Here is a 19,797-nt window from a genome sequence, read left to right as displayed (position 1 = left end):
GTTGATGTGGGACTTGAGGAACAAAGTAAAAAGAAAAAGATTAGACAGGTAAAGGTGCAGCCTCAGTCAGCAGGGCTGTACACTGTGAGCATGTTGCTCACATATGTGAGAGAGGTTTGTACAAATGTTTCAGAAGCACCATGTGACTCCCTCTCTTTGTTGGAAAGTCTTATTAATTCACTTTATAACTATTACTTTGAAGATAAATTTCTACCATCACAAAAATATTATGACCTCTTTAAAAACAAACAACGGCAACTACATGACTTAAATTCCATGTTTAGATGAAGGTAATGGTCAATGCCTTTTGACAGGGGAAAAACCTCCACACAGAAGAATCTTACTTGGCTGAATCATAAATTATTCACCATGATTAAAACTGCAGATGAGCAATAATCTGCATTTTATTTTAGCCAAAGAGGAATGTTTCTGTTTGTCTGTGATCTGACTTTTTCTGCTGGGTCCAAATTTCATTTTATCCTGTGTAAGTTTGTTTCTCTTCCTGTTAACTAGCAAAGTCAAAATCACCTTGATTAATTTAACTTTAATTCAATTATAAATGTAATCATTTTATTGAACAATTAATTTCATTTCAATGAAAAACAATTACTTAAAAGAAAGAGATTAAGTTGGAGAGAGACATGTGGCCATCTTTTAGTGAGTTAGACCCTGATTAAGGGGTATTTTTAAAAGTAAAGCCCATCTCTCAAAGTCCCTGCCGGCCTGCCTCCACCTCGGGAAGTCTGTGGGTGCAGACGGAGGTGAGGAGCACCACAGGCGGCAGAGAACTGTCTGTAGCCCCGGAGTGAGGCGTCGTGAACCGAAGCAGACAGCGAACTGTGGCACAGTGCAGAAAACCGAAGCTTTCCCTCCCTGTTTGGTTTTGATGTGTCTCATGAAAGTCTATTGTTAAAAGTTGACCTTTAAAAAAAACGGACGCACTTGTTTGATTAGCTGCTCTCTGATTTTAGCCTGTTAGCTTACAGACTGAGCTCAGATCGTTCCTGTGTTAGTTCATTGAGAACATCACAGTTTTACATACCTGCTGCGTGACTTCATCTCGGGTCTCCGGCTGATATACAGCAGTCTGAGCCAGTGGCGGATCTCATCATCCTGGACGACTGTTTTTAATGTTTTTAACCACGGAGATTTCTTCTGCATCATCAGTCTCTCATTGTTAAACTCTCCCAGAAACTGAAGACAGTTGTGCCATTTCCGCGCTTCTTCTTCTTCTATTGAGTAGACGGCAGACTACACATGTCCAAGGGTAATACTGTCCTCCTCAGGCCATTGGCATCAAGTCAAAGCCTTAAAGTCTGGTACTTTGCGCATGGTCATTTTTTACGAACAGCAGAATCACAAGACAAAGCGTGCCAATGTTTATACTTTTCACTGTGACTGCCAAATAGATGAAAAAGTAGATGTTAAAAAACAACTTATAGTTTTGTCATTGGGCTGGTAGAAAGCTATGAGTTTCTGTCCCTTTGTCTGACCTTAGAGACTTATTTTAAAAGGAAACATTACAATCCTTTAAAGCAAGTATTTTCACCTCTGTTCCCCCCTCTGTACTTAGCTTTTTTGTTGTCATGTCAGTAATTGTCCAGTTGATGGCTCCCTTGGATCACAAGCCTGTCTCATGAGTCCAAGTGAATATATTCTTAATAAACAGCTTTGAAGAATTTGTGACCAACTTTGTTTAATTCGGAACATCATCATCATGAGTCAAACTCACTCTTGGATCTACAAAATATTTAACAAAAACAAACATCACTGAATCATAAGGTATTTGCTCCAACTCTTAGTCCAGAAACACATGAGTGAACTAGATCAGCTGCTCCTCCAGTTCAGCTGTGGATTTATATCATTATTTATATTTGTAAAGTGGATATGCAGTTTTTCAGTACTAATATAAGCATTTTATATCATTGCTTTATTGACAGATGTTTGGTGTTCAAGGTCAGGCATCAGTTTGAAAAAAACAAACAAACACACTGAGTTGAACTTGAACTTCCTACTGACAAAAACTAAAATTGGTGCAAAAATAACCAGAAACATATAAGAAGCATCCTGGAGGTGCTGCAGACAAGATAGGACCAATAACATGTCAACAGGAAATCCTTTTTACTAATTTGTTTATTTCTTTTTAGATTTTTACTCTCCATTTTAAGCCATGATGTTTGCTGATACTGTGTTCCTACTGTTTGTTCTCATTAATAGTTCTGTTTTTAACATTCTGTGCTGAAGCTGGAGGAAATGTTTCTACAGTGTCAGATGATACAGCTCCAAACTAAATAAGTGACTAACTAACGATGCTTTAATACACTTTACTATAAATTATGATATAGTGCACTTTCTTAAAATTTCTTATTGCTCTGTAATTAATTGTTTTCTTTATAAATGTACAAATGAGAATAAAATCTGTGTGATAAAGGAAGGTCTGTAGACTTCTCTGTTAAGATCAGTGAAGAGAAACAACAACATACAAATACCTAAGAAAAATATTCAGTAAACATTTAGAAGATAGAGAAGTTTATGTTGTCATGTGGAGAAATTTTTCAAATAAAAATATCCATAAGCATTGATAGTCTCCATGGCTGAACAGACACAGGAAAGAGCTCCACCTATAAAACGTAAAAACATCAAGACAACATGTTGAAGATGTCGAGGTACTGCCCATAATGTTTGACTGACATCTGATTTATGTGCAGCACATAAATACCACAATAATGATGGAGAGAAACTAAAAGGGAACTAAAATACAGATTTAAACTTACAACAATATGAAAGACTTCAGTCTATTTCACTTTAATCAACTCAGCAGTGTCTCCATAACAGTAAAGCCTCAGTCCAGCATAGAGCGGCTGAGTGAATGTGGTCTGGACTCTGTGGAGGAGAGTCATGGTTTCAGAGACGCTGTAGAAGGACAAAATACCTGCTCTGTGATCCAGGTACACTCCTACTCTGGAGGAACGAGGACCTGAGACAGGAGTTTGGATGCTGTTGTACCGAAATGTAAAACTGTTGTTGTTACAATCTAATGACCAAGATTTGTCATTCCATCCAAATAAACATTCATCTCCTTTTCTGGTGATATTCTTGTATGCGACTGCTACATAAACTCCTCCCCCTCTCCACTCCACCTCCCAGTAACAACGTCCAGTCAGACTCTCTCTACTCAGGACCTGATACCACCAAGTGAATCTGTCTGGATGATCAGAATAATGCTTTTGTTTCATTAATGTTGCTTTTCTGTTCCCCTCTGATAATAACAGCTGTTTGTACGCTGTGTTTGGATCCAGTGTGATTTCACATGAATATTTTAAGAATCCAGCTCTGGTCTTTGGCTCTGGTTGTGACAGTGAAACATCCACTTCAGTGACTGTCAGTGAGATGTTTGTCCGTTCCTCTCTCAGAATGTCCTGTAGTTTATCTCTGACCTCTGACACAGCTGCTGTCACATCCTCAAAGTAGCTCAGAGGACGGATATTGATGCTGGATGAGTCTGTAGACTCACTGAGTGCTGACAGTGAGGGGTAGTTGTGTAGAAACTGGATGTGATCCTCTGTGTGTGAGAGCTGCTTCAGCTCAGCATCTTTCCTCTTCAGCTCAGTGATCTCCTGCTCCAGCTTCTCCTGAAGCTCTTTGACTCGACTCACTTCAGTTTCCTGCTGGGATCTGATCTGCTGCTTCACATCAGAGCTTCTTTTCTGGATGAGATGGATCAGCTCAGTGAAGATCTTCTCACTGTGCTCCACTGTTTGATCAGCAGACTGATTGATGGCCTCCACCTCCTGTTGAAGCAGCTTCACATCTTTCTCTCTGTCCTGGATTCTCTGCTGGATGTTTTGTCGACTCACCTCCAGCTCTCTCTGCCTCTCAGTCCTTTCTGCTGCAGCTGAGACTGTGTCGTGGCCTTTATGTTCATCCACAGAGCAGAGATAACAGATACTCTGCTGATCAGTACGGCAGAACATCTTCATCACCTCATCATGACGAGAGCAGATCTTCTCCTGGAGCTTCTTGGAGGGCTCCACCAGCTTGTGTTTCTTGAATGTAGGTGAATCATAATGAGGCTGAAGGTGTTTCTCACAGTAAGATGCCAGACAGAATAAACAGGACTTGAAGGCTTTCATTTTTCTCCCAGTGCAGACATCACAGGCCACATCTTCAGGTCCAGCATAGCAGTGATCAGCAGGAGCAGCTTGGAGTCCAGTCTTCTTCAGCTGCTCCACTAAAACTGCTAACATGGTGTTTTTCACCAGGACAGGCCTCGCTGTGAAAGTCTGTCTGCACTGAGGGCAGCTGTAGATTTTCTTCTTTTCCTCTTCATCCCAGAAGCTTTCAATACAGTTCATGCAGTAGCTGTGTCCACAGGGAAGAGCCACCGGATTCTTCAGTAGATCCAAACAGATCGAACAAGAGAAGGTTTCTCGGTCTAGCTGAACTCCTTTCTGCGCCATTTCTCCTCTCAGTGTCAGTGACTGTGTAAGTTTCACTTCCTTATTATAGAAACTGGTCTGACCTCTGATCTGAACAACAAGTGTTGCTGCTGTGAATGGGGCCTGCCAGCTCTAACACACGTTGGTTACACCCATCTTCATAATGTAGATCTAAAGGGGAGGGAACACAGAACGATATGGACAGACAGGAGGTGCTGAGCTAGAGAGCAGGAAGAAGAGGAAGGGTTTTCATGCTGTGATTCATTCCAGAAAGCAGGAAGAGGCTCTGTGTTTAATTGTTTTTCTGTTCAAACCTTTAACTAAATAATATAAATGTCAATAACTGGATGCCTCTCTATTCTTTTTGTTAATCTGCTAAATGAAAAGTTTCTGTTTCTTTTAACAATTCAAATAGCAGAAATGAACAGCTGACAGCTTGTCAGACTCAGACTGTAAACCATAGAGACAGTTTATATACACATTTAGTCAGGGCAGTGCAGAGATGTTTAAAGGGGCGGGTGCTCACAGTTAAAAAGGGCACATAGAAGCAGGCTGAAGAACAACAACCCACATTCATCAAGAATCTAATATGGAATCACATCACACTACATCACTGTCATCAGGTGGGCACAATGCAAAGCAAACGTAGCCCATTTTTTACCTGATGGGTACAATGTTGCTGTTTGGGGGGTTGCTTCTGCTCTTGCTGCTGATAGTGCTGGAGGGCAGGGCTGTGTTGATCTGAGACTGTAGAGATTAAACAGTCCACAGGAGAGAGGGTAGCTGATTAAACAAGTGTTATGAGATAATAATAAAACGCAAAGATTGGTCACGGCGCTTGGAACCATAAGGCAACAAAACTGGGAAATAAACTAAGCTCTGCCTGTGAATCACTCTTTGCCTCTCTTCTTCCTTCCATCTCCTCATCTCATCTATCACATTCCACTTGCTGTCCATCTGAGAACGAGGCACAGTTTGCTATTGAATCCATCTATTATTTAATTATACATTTTAACAACTCTTGCACCTAATCCCCTTAGGCAGAGCAATGAAATGCACAGCTTTGGAGAACCGATCAATGATGGTCAGAATAACTGTTACCTGAGGATGGTGGGAGACCAGTGATGAAGTCCAGTGCGATATGAGACCAGGGGCATCTAGGAACGGGCAACGGAGGCCAGCAGGAGGTGAAACCTAAACTGGAAAAAACTAACACAACACAGAACTGAAACCTAAAATGGAGATGCAGGGAGACGACACAGAATGATGCAGGAAAAAACACAGATGAACCGGCGAGGAGCACACGAGGACACATAGTATAAATACACACAGGGGGAGACATGGAATGGCAAAGACACAGCTGATCCTAATTGACTACACGAGACAGGGGAAATGTGAACAGAACACACTAACATAAGACATGGACCTTCACAATAAAACAGGAAATGCACAGAGACACGGTACAGACACTAAATAGAGGGGAACACAGAAACCAAACTCTAAGAACTAACTAAGGCTACATTCACACTGCAGGCGAAAGCGCATTAAATCCGATTTTTTTGACCCTATGCGACCCTATATCCGATCATGCTATGACAGTGTGAACGGCACAAATCCAATATTTTCAAATCTGATCTGGGTCACTTTCACATGTGGTACTGAATACTGAATCTGAATATGCAAATTAGGGGAAATTTACATCAAATTAAATGAGTAATGGCTGATTTGATGACCAAAATCAATGATGGTACTTAGAAACACATGACATTACACATTACATTTTCATGCAGTTAGAAGTTTGAACCTGCAGCTTTATTAAATGAACACCTGGTATCCAACAAGAGTTTAGTTTAAACTTTAGGAACAAAAAAGTAAGAACCAACAGAATTAAACAAAGAACCAACAGCACAGGAAAGTTTAATCTTCATGAAAAACACATGCAGTGACTTCAACGTCCACAATAACACAATGTGTTTGGGCTTATGTGTGTCAGTTTCCAGCTTTAATCTTATGTAACAAGACCTCTTTATAGGTCAATAGAGGAATGAAGTCATTGTTGAACTACAGCTTGTGTGTGTGTCACCTCCACAACATACAACAATAAAATATGATCTTTGAGTAGTGATATGGGAGTAAAATATACCATACTGATGTGAATAGGAGGTCATCTTTTCCCTCGGCTGTTAGGGTACCTGGGCCGTTGACCCAGTGTTTTGTGTTTGGTTTTTTGAGTCTTGTTTAATCATTATTCTGTTCTCTGTGTATCTTATGTTTCCTAGTTATCAGAATCAGAATACTTTATTAATCCTTCAGGATTAATAAAGTATTCTGATTTACTTTATTAAATCAGAATTCAAGGGCTTACGCTCTTGAATTTATTCAGTATTTGTTGTTTAGGTTGTCTTGGTTAGTATTTGGTCCCGTTCATGTCTTTGTCTCGTGTCTTCTCTCGTCCCTTGCTCTCTGTCCTTTTTGCTCTGCTGCAAACAGAAGCAGAGAAAACTGGAGCTTCTGGTCTTGGCCAGATCTCTTTTGAAAAAGACATTTTAAAGTCAATGAGACTTTTTACCAGATAAATAAATAAAGAATATAAAAGTCTTCTACTTTATGATGGAAATGTTCTTTCTGGCTCAAAATGACATCATTTATCTGAATCTGTAGAAGAAGAAACAATCTTGGAAAGTCACTTTACTCTGTGTCTCACTGGATGTTCAACGTTTTTAACAAAAGAGAAAAAGAGAAGCATTCTTTGATTTTAGTCTGTTAGCCCACAAGCTGAGTTTTTATCAGAGTCCTGCATGAGTCAGTGTTATTTCACTGAGACTGTCATGATCCAAGCCGCCAGGAACACACAGGCACAAATGTAATCTTCAAAAAAATGGGTTTTATTATACCCCAAAAAGGACAAAATGATTACAAAAATTCAAAATAACAAAAAATAAAGTTTGTAAGAACCAAGTGGGCCCATAAAAGAGGTTACCTTAACAGACCGCTACTCAAAAATCACTTAACAAAAACATAACTCAAACTGACCTGCCCAAATGAGAAACAGCTCCAGTTATATAGCAAATGAATAAACCATTATATAAACCAAAGGTGAAAACTAAAGGGATAACAGATAACCATCATTCAAGAAGAACCCCATTCCCCCTGCATGATCACAATAGATGGTCCAGTCCACTTTATTGGCTTCTGCATTTAAACCAGCTCCACCCTCAGCCTCCTCTTTCAGCCAAACCAGGAAGGACAGGAGCGGAGGTCAGGTAACTGAGAAAGAGCAGAAATATAATCAATATAACATACCTATATAAAATAACAAACAATGCAAAGCAAAGTCTATGCCACCATTTGGGCTATAGTTTAGTGCTGTCATGCATTACAGGTAACCTCAAAATATCAAATTAGTTAACTTATGATCACAGAAACTTTAAAGCATAACGTAAACATAAGACAAAAGACCAAATGAATATTACCTAAGTGTCTCAGTTGTGTGGTTGCATGCACCCATCACACACTCCCCCCCTTCAGCAGTGAGCTGGAACAGCGAGAGAGATAGTCCGCTGTGCAGTTGTTCCTGCCTGCGATATGCTGAATGGTAAAACGGAATGGCTGCATCGCAAGGTACCATCTGGTAATTCGTCCATTCGTATCCTTCATTTTCTCCAACCACTGGAGCGCCTTGTGGTCAGTTTCCAGTGTAAATTCCCGGCCTAGGAGGTAATACTTGAGGGAATCAAGTGCCCACTTGATTGCTAAAGCCTCCTTTTCCACCGTCGAGTATCTCGTCTCTCTTGGGAACATTTTACGGCTAATGAAAGCCACTGGGTGTCGCTCATTGGGTGGTCCCTGTAGAAGAACAGCCCCCAGACCCCTGTCAGAAGCATCAGTTTGAAGAATAAAAGGTTTCTCAAAATCTGGGGTATACAAGACTGGAGTCTTACTGAGGGATTGCCTGATGTCCTGGAAAGCTGCCTCAGCCTCCTCCGTCCACTGAATCTGGTTAGGGCACCTAGAACCTGTTAGATCAGTGAGGGGAGACGCCCTGGCAGAGAAATGAGGGATAAATCTGTGGTAGAACCCTGCCATGCCAAGAAATGATCTAAGTTGTTTCCTTGTCTGTGGCAAACTGCAGGATTCAATGGCGCTGATTTTGCTCACTTGTGGTTTTATCACCCCATTACCTATGACAAATCCCAGGTATTCAGTTTCAGCCTTGGCAAAAACACATTTTGCCGAATTAGCAGTCAGCCCAGCTTCTCTGAGACGCTCTAGTACCTTTTCTAGATGTTTGAGGTGCTCCTCCCAGGTTTGGCTGTAAATCACAATATCGTCCAGATATGCTGCCGCGAACTCTGACAAACCACACAGTACCCGATCCATCAGCCTCTGAAAGGTTGCAGGGGCTCCATGCAAACCAAAAGGCAGGACTGTGAATTGGAATAGCCCCCATGGTGTCCGGAAGGCAGTCAGTTCCCTTGAGCGCTGAGTAAGTGGCACCTGCCAATAGCCTTTGCAGAGATCTAGAGTCGTCAGGTACTGGGCTTTCCCAAGTCGCTCAATCAGATCATCAACCCTAGGTGTAGGGTATGAATCGAACTTTGAGATGGCATTCAAGTACTTGAAATCAATACAAAACCGCAGGCTACTATCCTTCTTTGGGACCAAAACCACTGGGTTGCACCACTCGCTCTTAGATGGTTCAATGATCCCTAGAGACAACATTAAATCCACCTCCTTCCTCAAAGATGTTAACAGCCGCTCTGGAATCCTATAACTCATACGTCTCACAGACGCTCCATCCTTTAATATAATGTCATGTTCAATAACATCCGTCCCCCCAGGATTCTCCTGAAACACCCCAGAGCTGCATAACTCTTTCACCTGAAGCTGTTTTTCTTCTGAAAGGTGATTAAGGTCCACCTGCTGGAGCACCCCTGAAGGAAGATACTGCTCCTCTACCTCTTCCTCCTCATGAATCTCCCTTATCAAAAGAACTTCTGCTCTCTTTGGCCTCTCCACCCACTCCTTCAGGAGATTTACATGCAAAACTCTACTGGAGCGAGAGTGACCCGGAGTTGCCAGCCGATAGGTGGTTTCTGCTGAATCTGAAAAGGTCCCTGCCATTTAGCTAACAGCTTACGGTCATCACTCGGAAGGAGTACAAGTACCTTTTGTCCAGGTTCAAATGACCTCTCCCGAGCTGACCGATCATACCAGACCTTCTGATGTTGCTGGGCAGCTCCCATATGAGCTTGGGCTAGCTCAGTCATCTTCTCAAGTCGCTCCCTCATCTGTATAACATATGAGATGACATTAGTAGCCCCTGCCCCACTTCGGTCACCCTCCCACATTTCTTTCAGCAAAGAGAGGGGCCCCCTTACTTCGTGACCATATAACAGTTCAAAAGGTGAGAAGCCAGTAGAAGCTTGGGGTACTTCTCTATACGCAAAGAGCAGATAAGGCAGCCACTGATCCCAGTCAGTACCAGTGTCATTCACAAACTTGCGCAACATCTGCTTCAGGGTCTGGTTAAAGCGCTCCGTCAGGCCATCCGTTTGAGGATGGTATGGAGTAGTCCTTAGCCCTTTGATGCCAAGAAGCTGGTGGACCTGCTTTAATAAAGTTGACATAAAATTAGTCCCACGGTCTGTCAGGATCTCACGAGGGAATCCCACCCTTGAGAAAAATTGCACCAGACAAAAAGCCACAGACTTGGCCTTTACAGATTTCAGAGGAAAAACTTCAGGGTACTTTGTGGCATAATCAGTTATTACCAGCATGTAACGGTTCCCTGCCCTGCTTTTCTCAACAGGTCCGACAACATCCATCCCCAACCGTTCAAATGGGGTGCTAATAACTGGCAAAGGCTGAAGTGGAGCCCTGGAGGGGGTTTTGATGGAAGTCTTTTGGCACTGAGGGCAGCTTTTACAAAATTGGGCCACGTCAGCACGCAGGCCCGGCCAGTGCAAATACTTCCTAATGCGAGCCATGGTTTTATGCTTCCCACGGCACAGAGTGCCCCAAATTCAGTACCACCTCCCTGACTCCACTAGGAACCATCAGCTGTACCTGTGATCTTTGCCGGCGATAAAGAATGCCATCTTTCAGAAAAAATTCCTCACTGCTGTTAATATCTGGTTCCATCTCATGTCCTTGTTTTTTGGCTTTCTGAAAAAAGGGTGCTAATACTGGATCATTGTGTTGCATCTCAGTGATATTAGCTGGGACTTTAAAGTCCAAAGGCATCTCAGGTTCACAGACGGGAGATGCTTTCACAATAGTATGATGAAACTTCTCTCGCCTCCTCTCCCTGCGGGACTTGCGCAATTTCCCGGGTGCCGTCTCTAATTCTGCCTCATAAAATGGCAGAGCACTAAGGGTCTGAGTGGCATCTGCTGGCTTCCTAGCTTGAGCCCTAGTTACTGCAACATTGCATGTGTGGCTATAATCCAAAAGGTCAAACAGCACAGGTAGATCTCGGCCTAATATAACAGGGAATGGCAAATTATCCGCAACCCCAATATTCAGGAGATAAACCTGTCCTTGCACCTTGATGTATAGATCCGCTGTTGGATAAGGCTTTTCATCTCCATGAACACAACAAACAGGAATCGTTTCAGTCATATTAATACTATTTAAGGGGACAAACTGTCTGTGTACAAGAGTCTGTGTACTACCTGTATCAATTAGTGCCTTTAATGTATCACCATTAATCTCAACTGATGTCATCTTTAACCCTCTGTCTAATTTTATCTCAGTTATCATGGCTTCGGGGCACAAAGCACATTTGGGTTAATTTAGCTGAGTTTTCAGGGCACATGGGCTTTGTATGACCTTCCATACCACAAAGATAGCATACCAAGGTTTTGGCCGGGGACTTCAAAGACCCATCGGGTGAATGGCTATATGAAGCCCTACTCACATTGGCAGCTCGTCTCTGCGGGAGTGATTTCCGGCTGTCCTTCGTTTTCCAAGTCATAAAGCTCCAAGGCTGTCCCTTTTTCCGTGCCGCCACAAAAACATCAGCCAGCTTTGCAGCCTCTGCAGCAGAGGGTGGATTATGCTCTTTTATCCACACCTGCAACTCAGGAGATAGCATTCGTAAATATTGCTCAAGAATGATGATTTCCCCAATGTCCTGAACGGTTTTATCTTCAGGGTGGACCCATTTTACATAAAGCTCCTTCAGCCGTGCATACAACTCTTTAGGGCTTTCTGCAGGGTTTACAGCAAGAGATCGAAATCTCTGCCTATAGGTCTCAGGATTGATATCATGTTTATAAAGAATAGCTGCCTTAACCTTATCATAATCCAAAGAATCATCAACATCCATATGTACATATGCACCTCTTGCTTTGCCCGTAAGCAGCGGTACAAGGTGAAAAACCCAATCATGTCTCCGCCACCGACAGGCCAGTGCAATGCGTTCGAAGGTAATCAAAAAATGTTCAATATCATCCTCGTTGGTAAGTTTTTGCAACTTAGGCTCCAGAAAATGGGACTGACCTGATAAACCAGTAGCTGATATACTAGGACCAGCTTGAGGAACAATGTCGTCATCTAGAGATTCTGGATCAGGTGATTCAGCTGCCTGACCTTCAGGCACTGGAGAAGTGCGGGCTTGTACTTCTACCTGTAACAACTGAAACTGGTGTTGAAGTGCTTTAAAATGTTCTTCTTGCTTTGCACTTTCCTCCTTCTGTTTAACCTCTCTGGCCTCCTGCTGCCCCAAATGTGAACGGAGAAGAGAGATCAGATCCGATATCGTTGGTTCCCTACCTCGGCCCTCAGTGCTGTCTACCCCTCCAGAAGTTCCATTCTCCTCCTGTTCTCCATCGACTTGTCCTTCTGAGCCCATTTGCTGGCTTGGTACATCTCCTCGGACTGCTCTCGCACTCCGTGCTCCTCTGCATGGTTTGATAAGGAGTGGGGGGGAAAGAGAAAAAAAAACAAAAAAAACCTGTGCCTTTTTTGTGTGTGTATTTTTTCTTTTACACTGGCTGAATCCCACTGCTGCCACCAATTGTCATGATCCAAGCCGCCAGGAACACACAGGCACAAATGTAATCTTCAAAAAAATGGGTTTTATTATACCCCAAAAAGGACAAAATGATTACAAAAATTCAAAATAACAAAAAATAAAGTTTGTAAGAACCAAGTGGGCCCATAAAAGAGGTTACCTTAACAGACCGCTACTCAAAAATCACTTAACAAAAACATAACTCAAACTGACCTGCCCAAATGAGAAACAGCTCCAGTTATATAGCAAATGAATAAACCATTATATAAACCAAAGGTGAAAACTAAAGGGATAACAGATAACCATCATTCAAGAAGAACCCCATTCCCCCTGCATGATCACAATAGATGGTCCAGTCCACTTTATTGGCTTCTGCATTTAAACCAGCTCCACCCTCAGCCTCCTCTTTCAGCCAAACCAGGAAGGACTGGAGCGGAGGTCAGGTAACTGAGAAAGAGCAGAAATATAATCAATATAACATACCTATATAAAATAACAAACAATGCAAAGCAAAGTCTATGCTAGTGATGGGCAGATGAAGCTTCGTGAAGCACTGAAGCTTTTCATCCAATTGGTTCACCCCAGCGCAAAGCTTCTTGAAGCTTCATTTGCTCTAGCAGGACACCTACTGGACGTAAAAATAATAGCTGGCATGAATTTGAAGAGTGTGGCCTTTTGCACACAGCCTGTAAATGTCAACAACAAAAGGAGTGTGTAAAACATGTATATTGTAGTGATGGCAGTATACTGTGTATATTTATACTGGCAGTATGGAAAATGATCATTTGGAAATGCTTAAAATGCAAATGATCATTTACTGTGAGGTGAGGTGTGGTTGGGGTGTGGACAGTGGTTGTGCGGTTGTAACGTTGAGGTATGGACAGCTACACAGTCCTGCCTGTTCACATTTTATTCTGTAAAAACTAAATTTTCACTGCTTTTATGACCTTTTTAGTGGGGAGAACATAGCTAGGATTTAATGATTTAACAAATCTTTTGAATCCTTTGTCCTCCACAATGCTAACTGGCTGGGAGTCCTCAATCACCATGCTGACCAGGTCTTCATCTATTTGAGATTGTTCTCCTGAGGAAAGACAATAAAGACAAAGCACAAATATAAATATCACACATGTAACTTATTACAGTTGTATAATATTGTTATATCATTTAGTAACATTACTGCATGCTATATTATCATGGCATTTGATGGCTCACCTGGTCTTGCTCCACAATCGGTGTCCCCCTTATTCTCATGCAAAGCTCTGTAGTGCCTAAGCATGGATGAGGTGTTGCTGTTATATCCCAGCTCCCTGGCACATAGCAAACACTTCACCTTGTACAAAAGTCAAGACAGCTTAACATAAATTGTATTGCAGCATCAGTATTATGAAAATACATCTTCTGTAGAAATTTACATACCTTGTTGGGAGGAATAAAATCACAATGTTCCCACACAGGGGAGGACATCCTCCTCTTCTTAGCTGGCTCCATTCTCTCCTGACTTTCTCTCCTCACTCTCATAAACCTCCAAACGGTCTCCAAACTCTCACTAACCGCAACTCTCCATCAAACACCCACATTTTGAATGAAGTCTGAGGGCTTTATATCGCTGTCATATCTCGCGGCAAAGTTCGAACCACTTCATGAACCAGTCACGTGGTACAGCCGGGCAGCGAGGCTTCGGACGTCATCATTTTCAGCTCCTCCCATAAATGAAGCAAGCCTCGATACGCGCATCGCGGAAACGCCCCCTCAATTACCCGACACACGCTCCGAAGCCTCGATACAGAACGTCCCATCACTACAGGTAACCTCAAAACGTCAAATTAGTTAACTTATGATCACAGAAACTTTAAAGCATAACGTAAACATAAGACAAAAGACCAAATGAATATTACCTAAGTGTCTCAGTTGTGTGGTTGCATGCACCCATCACAGTGACCATCACAGTTTTACACACCTGTTCTGTATGACTTTGTCTCAGGTTTGCGGTGATATCCAGCACTCTGAGCTGATGGCAGATCTGGTCAGTCCACAGTAGCTTCAACCACTAAATTATCTCTAACACATCACCAAACCAAAGTCTTCCTGCTAAGAGTACATCAAAGGTGAAAAGCGAGCCTAGAATGTCATCATTTCTGCTCTCCTCTTTCTTCTTCTTCTACTTCTGGACCGCACACATCTGTCGCTGCCCTACTCAGGTCGATCTAATGAAAATCAGCCAGAAATAATAATCAGAAATCCAAATGTAGAATTTGTAGAACAAATGACTGACCAGTGATTAGTGTTTTACAGTGATTACGACAGAAAGCCTGTTTCTGCCACTGCTGCCAAGCATTTGCTCTTTTCAGCTTGTTCAATTGTGGAGGTTTTTACATTCTTTACCTTACAATATAAAGCACCTTGAGGCAACTGTTGTTTTTTGGCACTATATATAAATATAAATGAATTGAACTGGTAGCAACTTTATGAATGAGAAAATGAAAACAAGTGTCAGTCAGCTGGTTCATGTCCAGCAGGTGGGGAGGAATCAGTGAGTCTGTTACTCCAGTTACTTACTCAGAGGTAAAGTTAAAGAAAACGAGTTTCCTTCATCGCACTAAACCTGCCCACTAAACATGACCCTGAATGAACCCATATGTAAAGGACTGTAGGTTTTAAGCAGGATCACGTAATGGCAACACAATAGATGAGGAAAGTGGGGGAACTCTGACGACATCTAGTGGACATCTTGAAGATGACGGGTCTGAACAGAGAGCAATGCAGGTCTGTGGAGAAGATTGCAGCACACTGTGAAATATGAACTATGAATAATATCTACATCTGTAATGATGTAATCAAAATAGGCTCCATGTAGTTCAAGTTCTGTTACTGTACTTATGAAGCAAACTGCACACACAGAGTTGGCAAACATTGAGTTTACTTGCATTTAGGCAAAATGATATAAACACTTATCATGAGCCAATATAGCACATTTAACTGCTTTTATTTAGCAGGGATTACACAATACACAAAATAAGTCACAAACATTTTAATCAAATCTTGCAACATGTTGCTAAGAATAACCAGGACAACCAGGTCAAAGCCATACTGAAGTATAACCTTCATTAACATAAATCACAAAGAAAACATATTTAAATAAAAATTGTATACTTGTCTTGAACTTTTTTAAATCTTTAGTCCTGTGTATCAAAACTTATTTATTGGCTGATAAAAAGGAATCACATCATGGTTGTTACAAGGAACAAGTGATGAAAAACTCATTTTCATGTTTGTTTTCTTCTATACTGAAGAAGAAATACAAGTTTCTGTGGTAAATATTAAAAGAGCATCCATGTTCAATAAATATTTGTGTCACCTTTAAAGACCAATAAAAAAATATCAAACTTAGAGAAACATAAAGTCAGGGCTGGAACAAACAACATAGAGTGCCCTTCACTGCTGTGGACAGGAAATGTACCGTGACTTGGAGCATGAGGTCATTTTCTACCTCGGGTGCTGCAGTGATTTGGTTTGTCACTCAGGTGGATCCTTAGATGAAAATTCAGTCCTGATTTCCAACTGAATCTTTCCCCACAGGAGCTACAAATATATGGTTTCTCACCTGTGTGGATCCTTCTGTGACTTTTCATAGTCGACAAGTCTCTAAACTCTTTCCTACAGACGTTGCAAGAATACGCTTTCTCACCGGTGTGGATTCTCAAATGAGTTTCTAGTCCTGATTTCTTACCAAATCTTTTCCCACATGTGCTACAGAAATACGGCTTCTCGCCTGTGTGGATTCTCACGTGACTTTCAAATCCGGATTTCTTATTAAATCTTTTCCCACAGGTGATGCAAAAATATGGCTTCTCGCCTGTGTGGATCCTTACGTGAGTTTCCAATCCTGATTTCCAAATGAATCTTTTCCCACAGGTGCTACAAGAATGTGGCTTCTCACTTGTGTGAACTCTCATGTGTCTCGTCAGGTTGGATTTACACTGAAAAGTTTTTCCACAAGTGTCACAGCTTACAGATTTTTTACTTGTATCAGTTTCACTCCGAGACTTATCTGTTCGGTTTTTGTGACGTCTCCTTTTCTTCAGCTCCGCATTTCTAGTTGATCCCGAGTCCACATGCTGGTTTTCTTCCTGTTCCTCAAGCTCTGGTTCAGGAAAGTTAAGAGCAAGGAGCTGGTCATCGTTTGGTTCTGATTCACTGAGGTCACTTTCCTCAAAACTAGAAGTCACCATAAAACTATTGATCTCCTGCTTCAGTACAATCTCCTCCAGCTCCTGACTGGTGCAGAGTTCCTCCTGTTCCTCTTTAATCTGTGGAGGATCTGGGTCCTCCTGGTCCAGACTTGAGTTCCTCTCCTGCTGATTGGCGACAAACTCCTCCTCCTTACAGGCAGTTTGCTGGTGGAGGTCTAAACGAACAATAAAAAAAATGTAATTATAGAAAAACACTTCTGAGAAGATAAAGTTTTAGTTAAAGTCTGTAATGAGGGCATGTTGCTCACATTTGCAGGTGAAATTAAAAGTGTGTAAAAATGAAGTTATTTGTGCACTCTGATGCAAATGAGAACTTGAGTTCTGACATTTTTCAGCAACATTAAGAGTAAAAAAAACCTTTCAAACAAAAAAGAACTCACTTATTACTGACTGACTGATGATCTATTTTGGAGTTGATCTCGAAACTGATCTACATCTTGATATTTTTCAAAATAATCTTCACTATTGGGGGTGGCTGTAGCTCAGGCGGTAGAGCAGATCATCTACTGATCGGTTCGATTCCCGGCTTCACCTAGTCTGCATTTCAAATATCCTTGGGCAAGATACTAACTCCAAGTTGCCTCAAGTTGCTCTTTGATCTGTGGAATGTGTGTCTGAATGTTGGTAGAAAGCACTAAGAAAAATGTGCTTGTGCGAATGGGAGTGAGTGGGTGAATGCACAAGTTTTGTAAAGCTCTTTGAGTGCTCAAGATTGAGTAGAAAAGCGCTATATAAGAACCAGTCCATTTAAAACTCCCTGTCATGTTTTCACGAATACACATTAAATAGATCTGACTGATACAAACTGTAGGTTTAATATTAATGTTAACACTTCAGAAAAGCGATTACAGTTTTACCGCTGGTCTGTAAATCTTTCTCAGGTTTCCAGATGTTATGCAGCTGTCTGAGCCGCTCTTCCCCGCTCCAGACGACGATGCCTTCATCCTCGTGTTTCACTACAAGCTGTTCTCCCTCTTGACTGATGCAGAGTTCCTCCTGTTCCTCTTTGATCTGTGGGGGATCTGTGTCCTCCTGGTCCAGATTGAAGTTCCTCTCCTGCTTCCAGACCTGCTGGCCAGCCAGATCTTCCTCCTCCTTACACTTCATGTTGATGTGGGACTTGAGGAACAAAGTAAAAAGAAAAAGATTAGACAGGTAAAGGTGCAGCCTCAGTCAGCAGGGCTGTACACTGTGAGCATGTTGCTCACATATGTGAGAGAGGTTTGTACAAATGTTTCAGAAGCACCATGTGACTCCCTCTCTTTGTTGGAAAGTCTTATTAATTCACTTTATAACTATTACTTTGAAGATAAATTTCTACCATCACAAAAATATTATGACCTCTTTAAAAACAAACAACGGCAACTACATGACTTAAATTCCATGTTTAGATGAAGGTAATGGTCAATGCCTTTTGACAGGGGAAAAACCTCCACACAGAAGAATCTTACTTGGCTGAATCATAAATTATTCACCATGATTAAAACTGCAGATGAGCAATAATCTGCATTTTATTTTAGCCAAAGAGGAATGTTTCTGTTTGTCTGTGATCTGACTTTTTCTGCTGGGTCCAAATTTCATTTTATCCTGTGTAAGTTTGTTTCTCTTCCTGTTAACTAGCAAAGTCAAAATCACCTTGATTCATTTAACTTTAATTAAATTATAAATGTAATCATTTTATTGAACAATTAATTTCATTTCAATGAAAAACAATTACTTAAAAGAAAGAGATTAAGTTGGAGAGAGACATGTGGCCATCTTTTAGTGAGTTAGACCCTGATTAAGGGCTATTTTTAAAAGTAAAGCCCATCTCTCAAAGTCCCTGCCGGCCTGCCTCCACCTCGGGAAGTCTGTGGGTGCAGACGGAGGTGAGGAGCACCACAGGCGGCAGAGAACTGTCTGTAGCCCCGGAGTGAGGCGTCGTGAACCGAAGCAGACAGCGAACTGTGGCACAGTGCAGAAAACCGAAGCTTTCCCTCCCTGTTTGGTTTTGATGTGTCTCATGAAAGTCTATTGTTAAAAGTTGACCTTTAAAAAAAACGGACGCACTTGTTTGATTAGCTGCTCTCTGATTTTAGCCTGTTAGCTTACAGACTGAGCTCAGATCGTTCCTGTGTTAGTTCATTGAGAACATCACAGTTTTACATACCTGCTGCGTGACTTCATCTCGGGTCTCCGGCTGATATACAGCAGTCTGAGCCAGTGGCGGATCTCATCATCCTGGACGACTGTTTTTAATGTTTTTAACCACGGAGATTTCTTCTGCATCATCAGTCTCTCATTGTTAAACTCTCCCAGAAACTGAAGACAGTTGTGCCATTTCCGCGCTTCTTCTTCTTCTATTGAGTAGACGGCAGACTACACATGTCCAAGGGTAATACTGTCCTCCTCAGGCCATTGGCATCAAGTCAAAGCCTTAAAGTCTGGTACTTTGCGCATGGTCATTTTTTACGAACAGCAGAATCACAAGACAAAGCGTGCCAATGTTTATACTTTTCACTGTGACTGCCAAATAGATGAAAAAGTAGATGTTAAAAAACAACTTATAGTTTTGTCATTGGGCTGGTAGAAAGCTATGAGTTTCTGTCCCTTTGTCTGACCTTAGAGACTTATTTTAAAAGGAAACATTACAATCCTTTAAAGCAAGTATTTTCACCTCTGTTCCCCCCTCTGTACTTAGCTTTTTTGTTGTCATGTCAGTAATTGTCCAGTTGATGGCTCCCTTGGATCACAAGCCTGTCTCATGAGTCCAAGTGAATATATTCTTAATAAACAGCTTTGAAGAATTTGTGACCAACTTTGTTTAATTCGGAACATCATCATCATGAGTCAAACTCACTCTTGGATCTACAAAATATTGAACAAAAACAAACATCACTGAATCATAAGGTATTTGCTCCAACTCTTAGTCCAGAAACACATGAGTGAACTAGATCAGCTGCTCCTCCAGTTCAGCTGTGGATTTATATCATTATTTATATTTGTAAAGTGGATATGCAGTTTTTCAGTACTAATATAAGCATTTTATATCATTGCTTTATTGACAGATGTTTGGTGTTCAAGGTCAGGCATCAGTTTGAAAAAA

At 41.5% G+C, this 19,797-nt stretch overlaps 2 protein-coding genes across 3 annotated transcripts; both read right to left on the bottom strand.

Annotated features, from left to right (window-relative positions):
• Positions 1-2,789: 2,789 nt before the first annotated feature.
• On the bottom strand, positions 2,790-4,475 carry LOC147307819 (tripartite motif-containing protein 16-like). Of its 2 annotated transcripts, XM_086272973.1 has the most exons (2): positions 3,657-4,463; positions 2,790-2,961 (listed from the first exon to the last, which is right to left on the bottom strand). In XM_086272973.1, exons 1-2 carry the CDS (start codon positions 4,458-4,460, stop codon positions 2,905-2,907), a joined length of 861 nt encoding a protein of 286 aa, XP_086129099.1. In that variant the 5' UTR covers positions 4,461-4,463; the 3' UTR covers positions 2,790-2,904. The 2 variants fall into 2 exon arrangements, with proteins under 2 accessions (XP_086129099.1, XP_086129098.1); XM_086272972.1 differs by having other exon boundaries at positions 2,790-4,475.
• Positions 4,476-15,362: 10,887 nt separating this feature from the next.
• LOC147307818 (uncharacterized) lies at positions 15,363-17,819 on the bottom strand. The gene is made up of 2 exons (XM_086271974.1): positions 17,570-17,819; positions 15,363-16,909 (listed from the first exon to the last, which is right to left on the bottom strand). The coding sequence occupies exons 1-2, from the start codon at positions 17,817-17,819 to the stop codon at positions 15,939-15,941; spliced, it is 1,221 nt and encodes a 406-aa protein (XP_086128100.1). The 3' UTR covers positions 15,363-15,938.
• Positions 17,820-19,797: the final 1,978 nt, after the last annotated feature.

This window comes from Aulonocara sp. 'chitande type north' Nkhata Bay, linkage group LG18 (genome assembly GCF_057382095.1).
Source record: "Aulonocara sp. 'chitande type north' Nkhata Bay isolate Kocher_YH1m ecotype deep benthic linkage group LG18, A_spYH_male_GT1.1, whole genome shotgun sequence".
Taxonomy (NCBI): Eukaryota; Metazoa; Chordata; class Actinopteri; order Cichliformes; family Cichlidae; genus Aulonocara; species Aulonocara sp. 'chitande type north' Nkhata Bay.
This window is presented reverse-complemented; position numbering and strand designations above follow the sequence as displayed.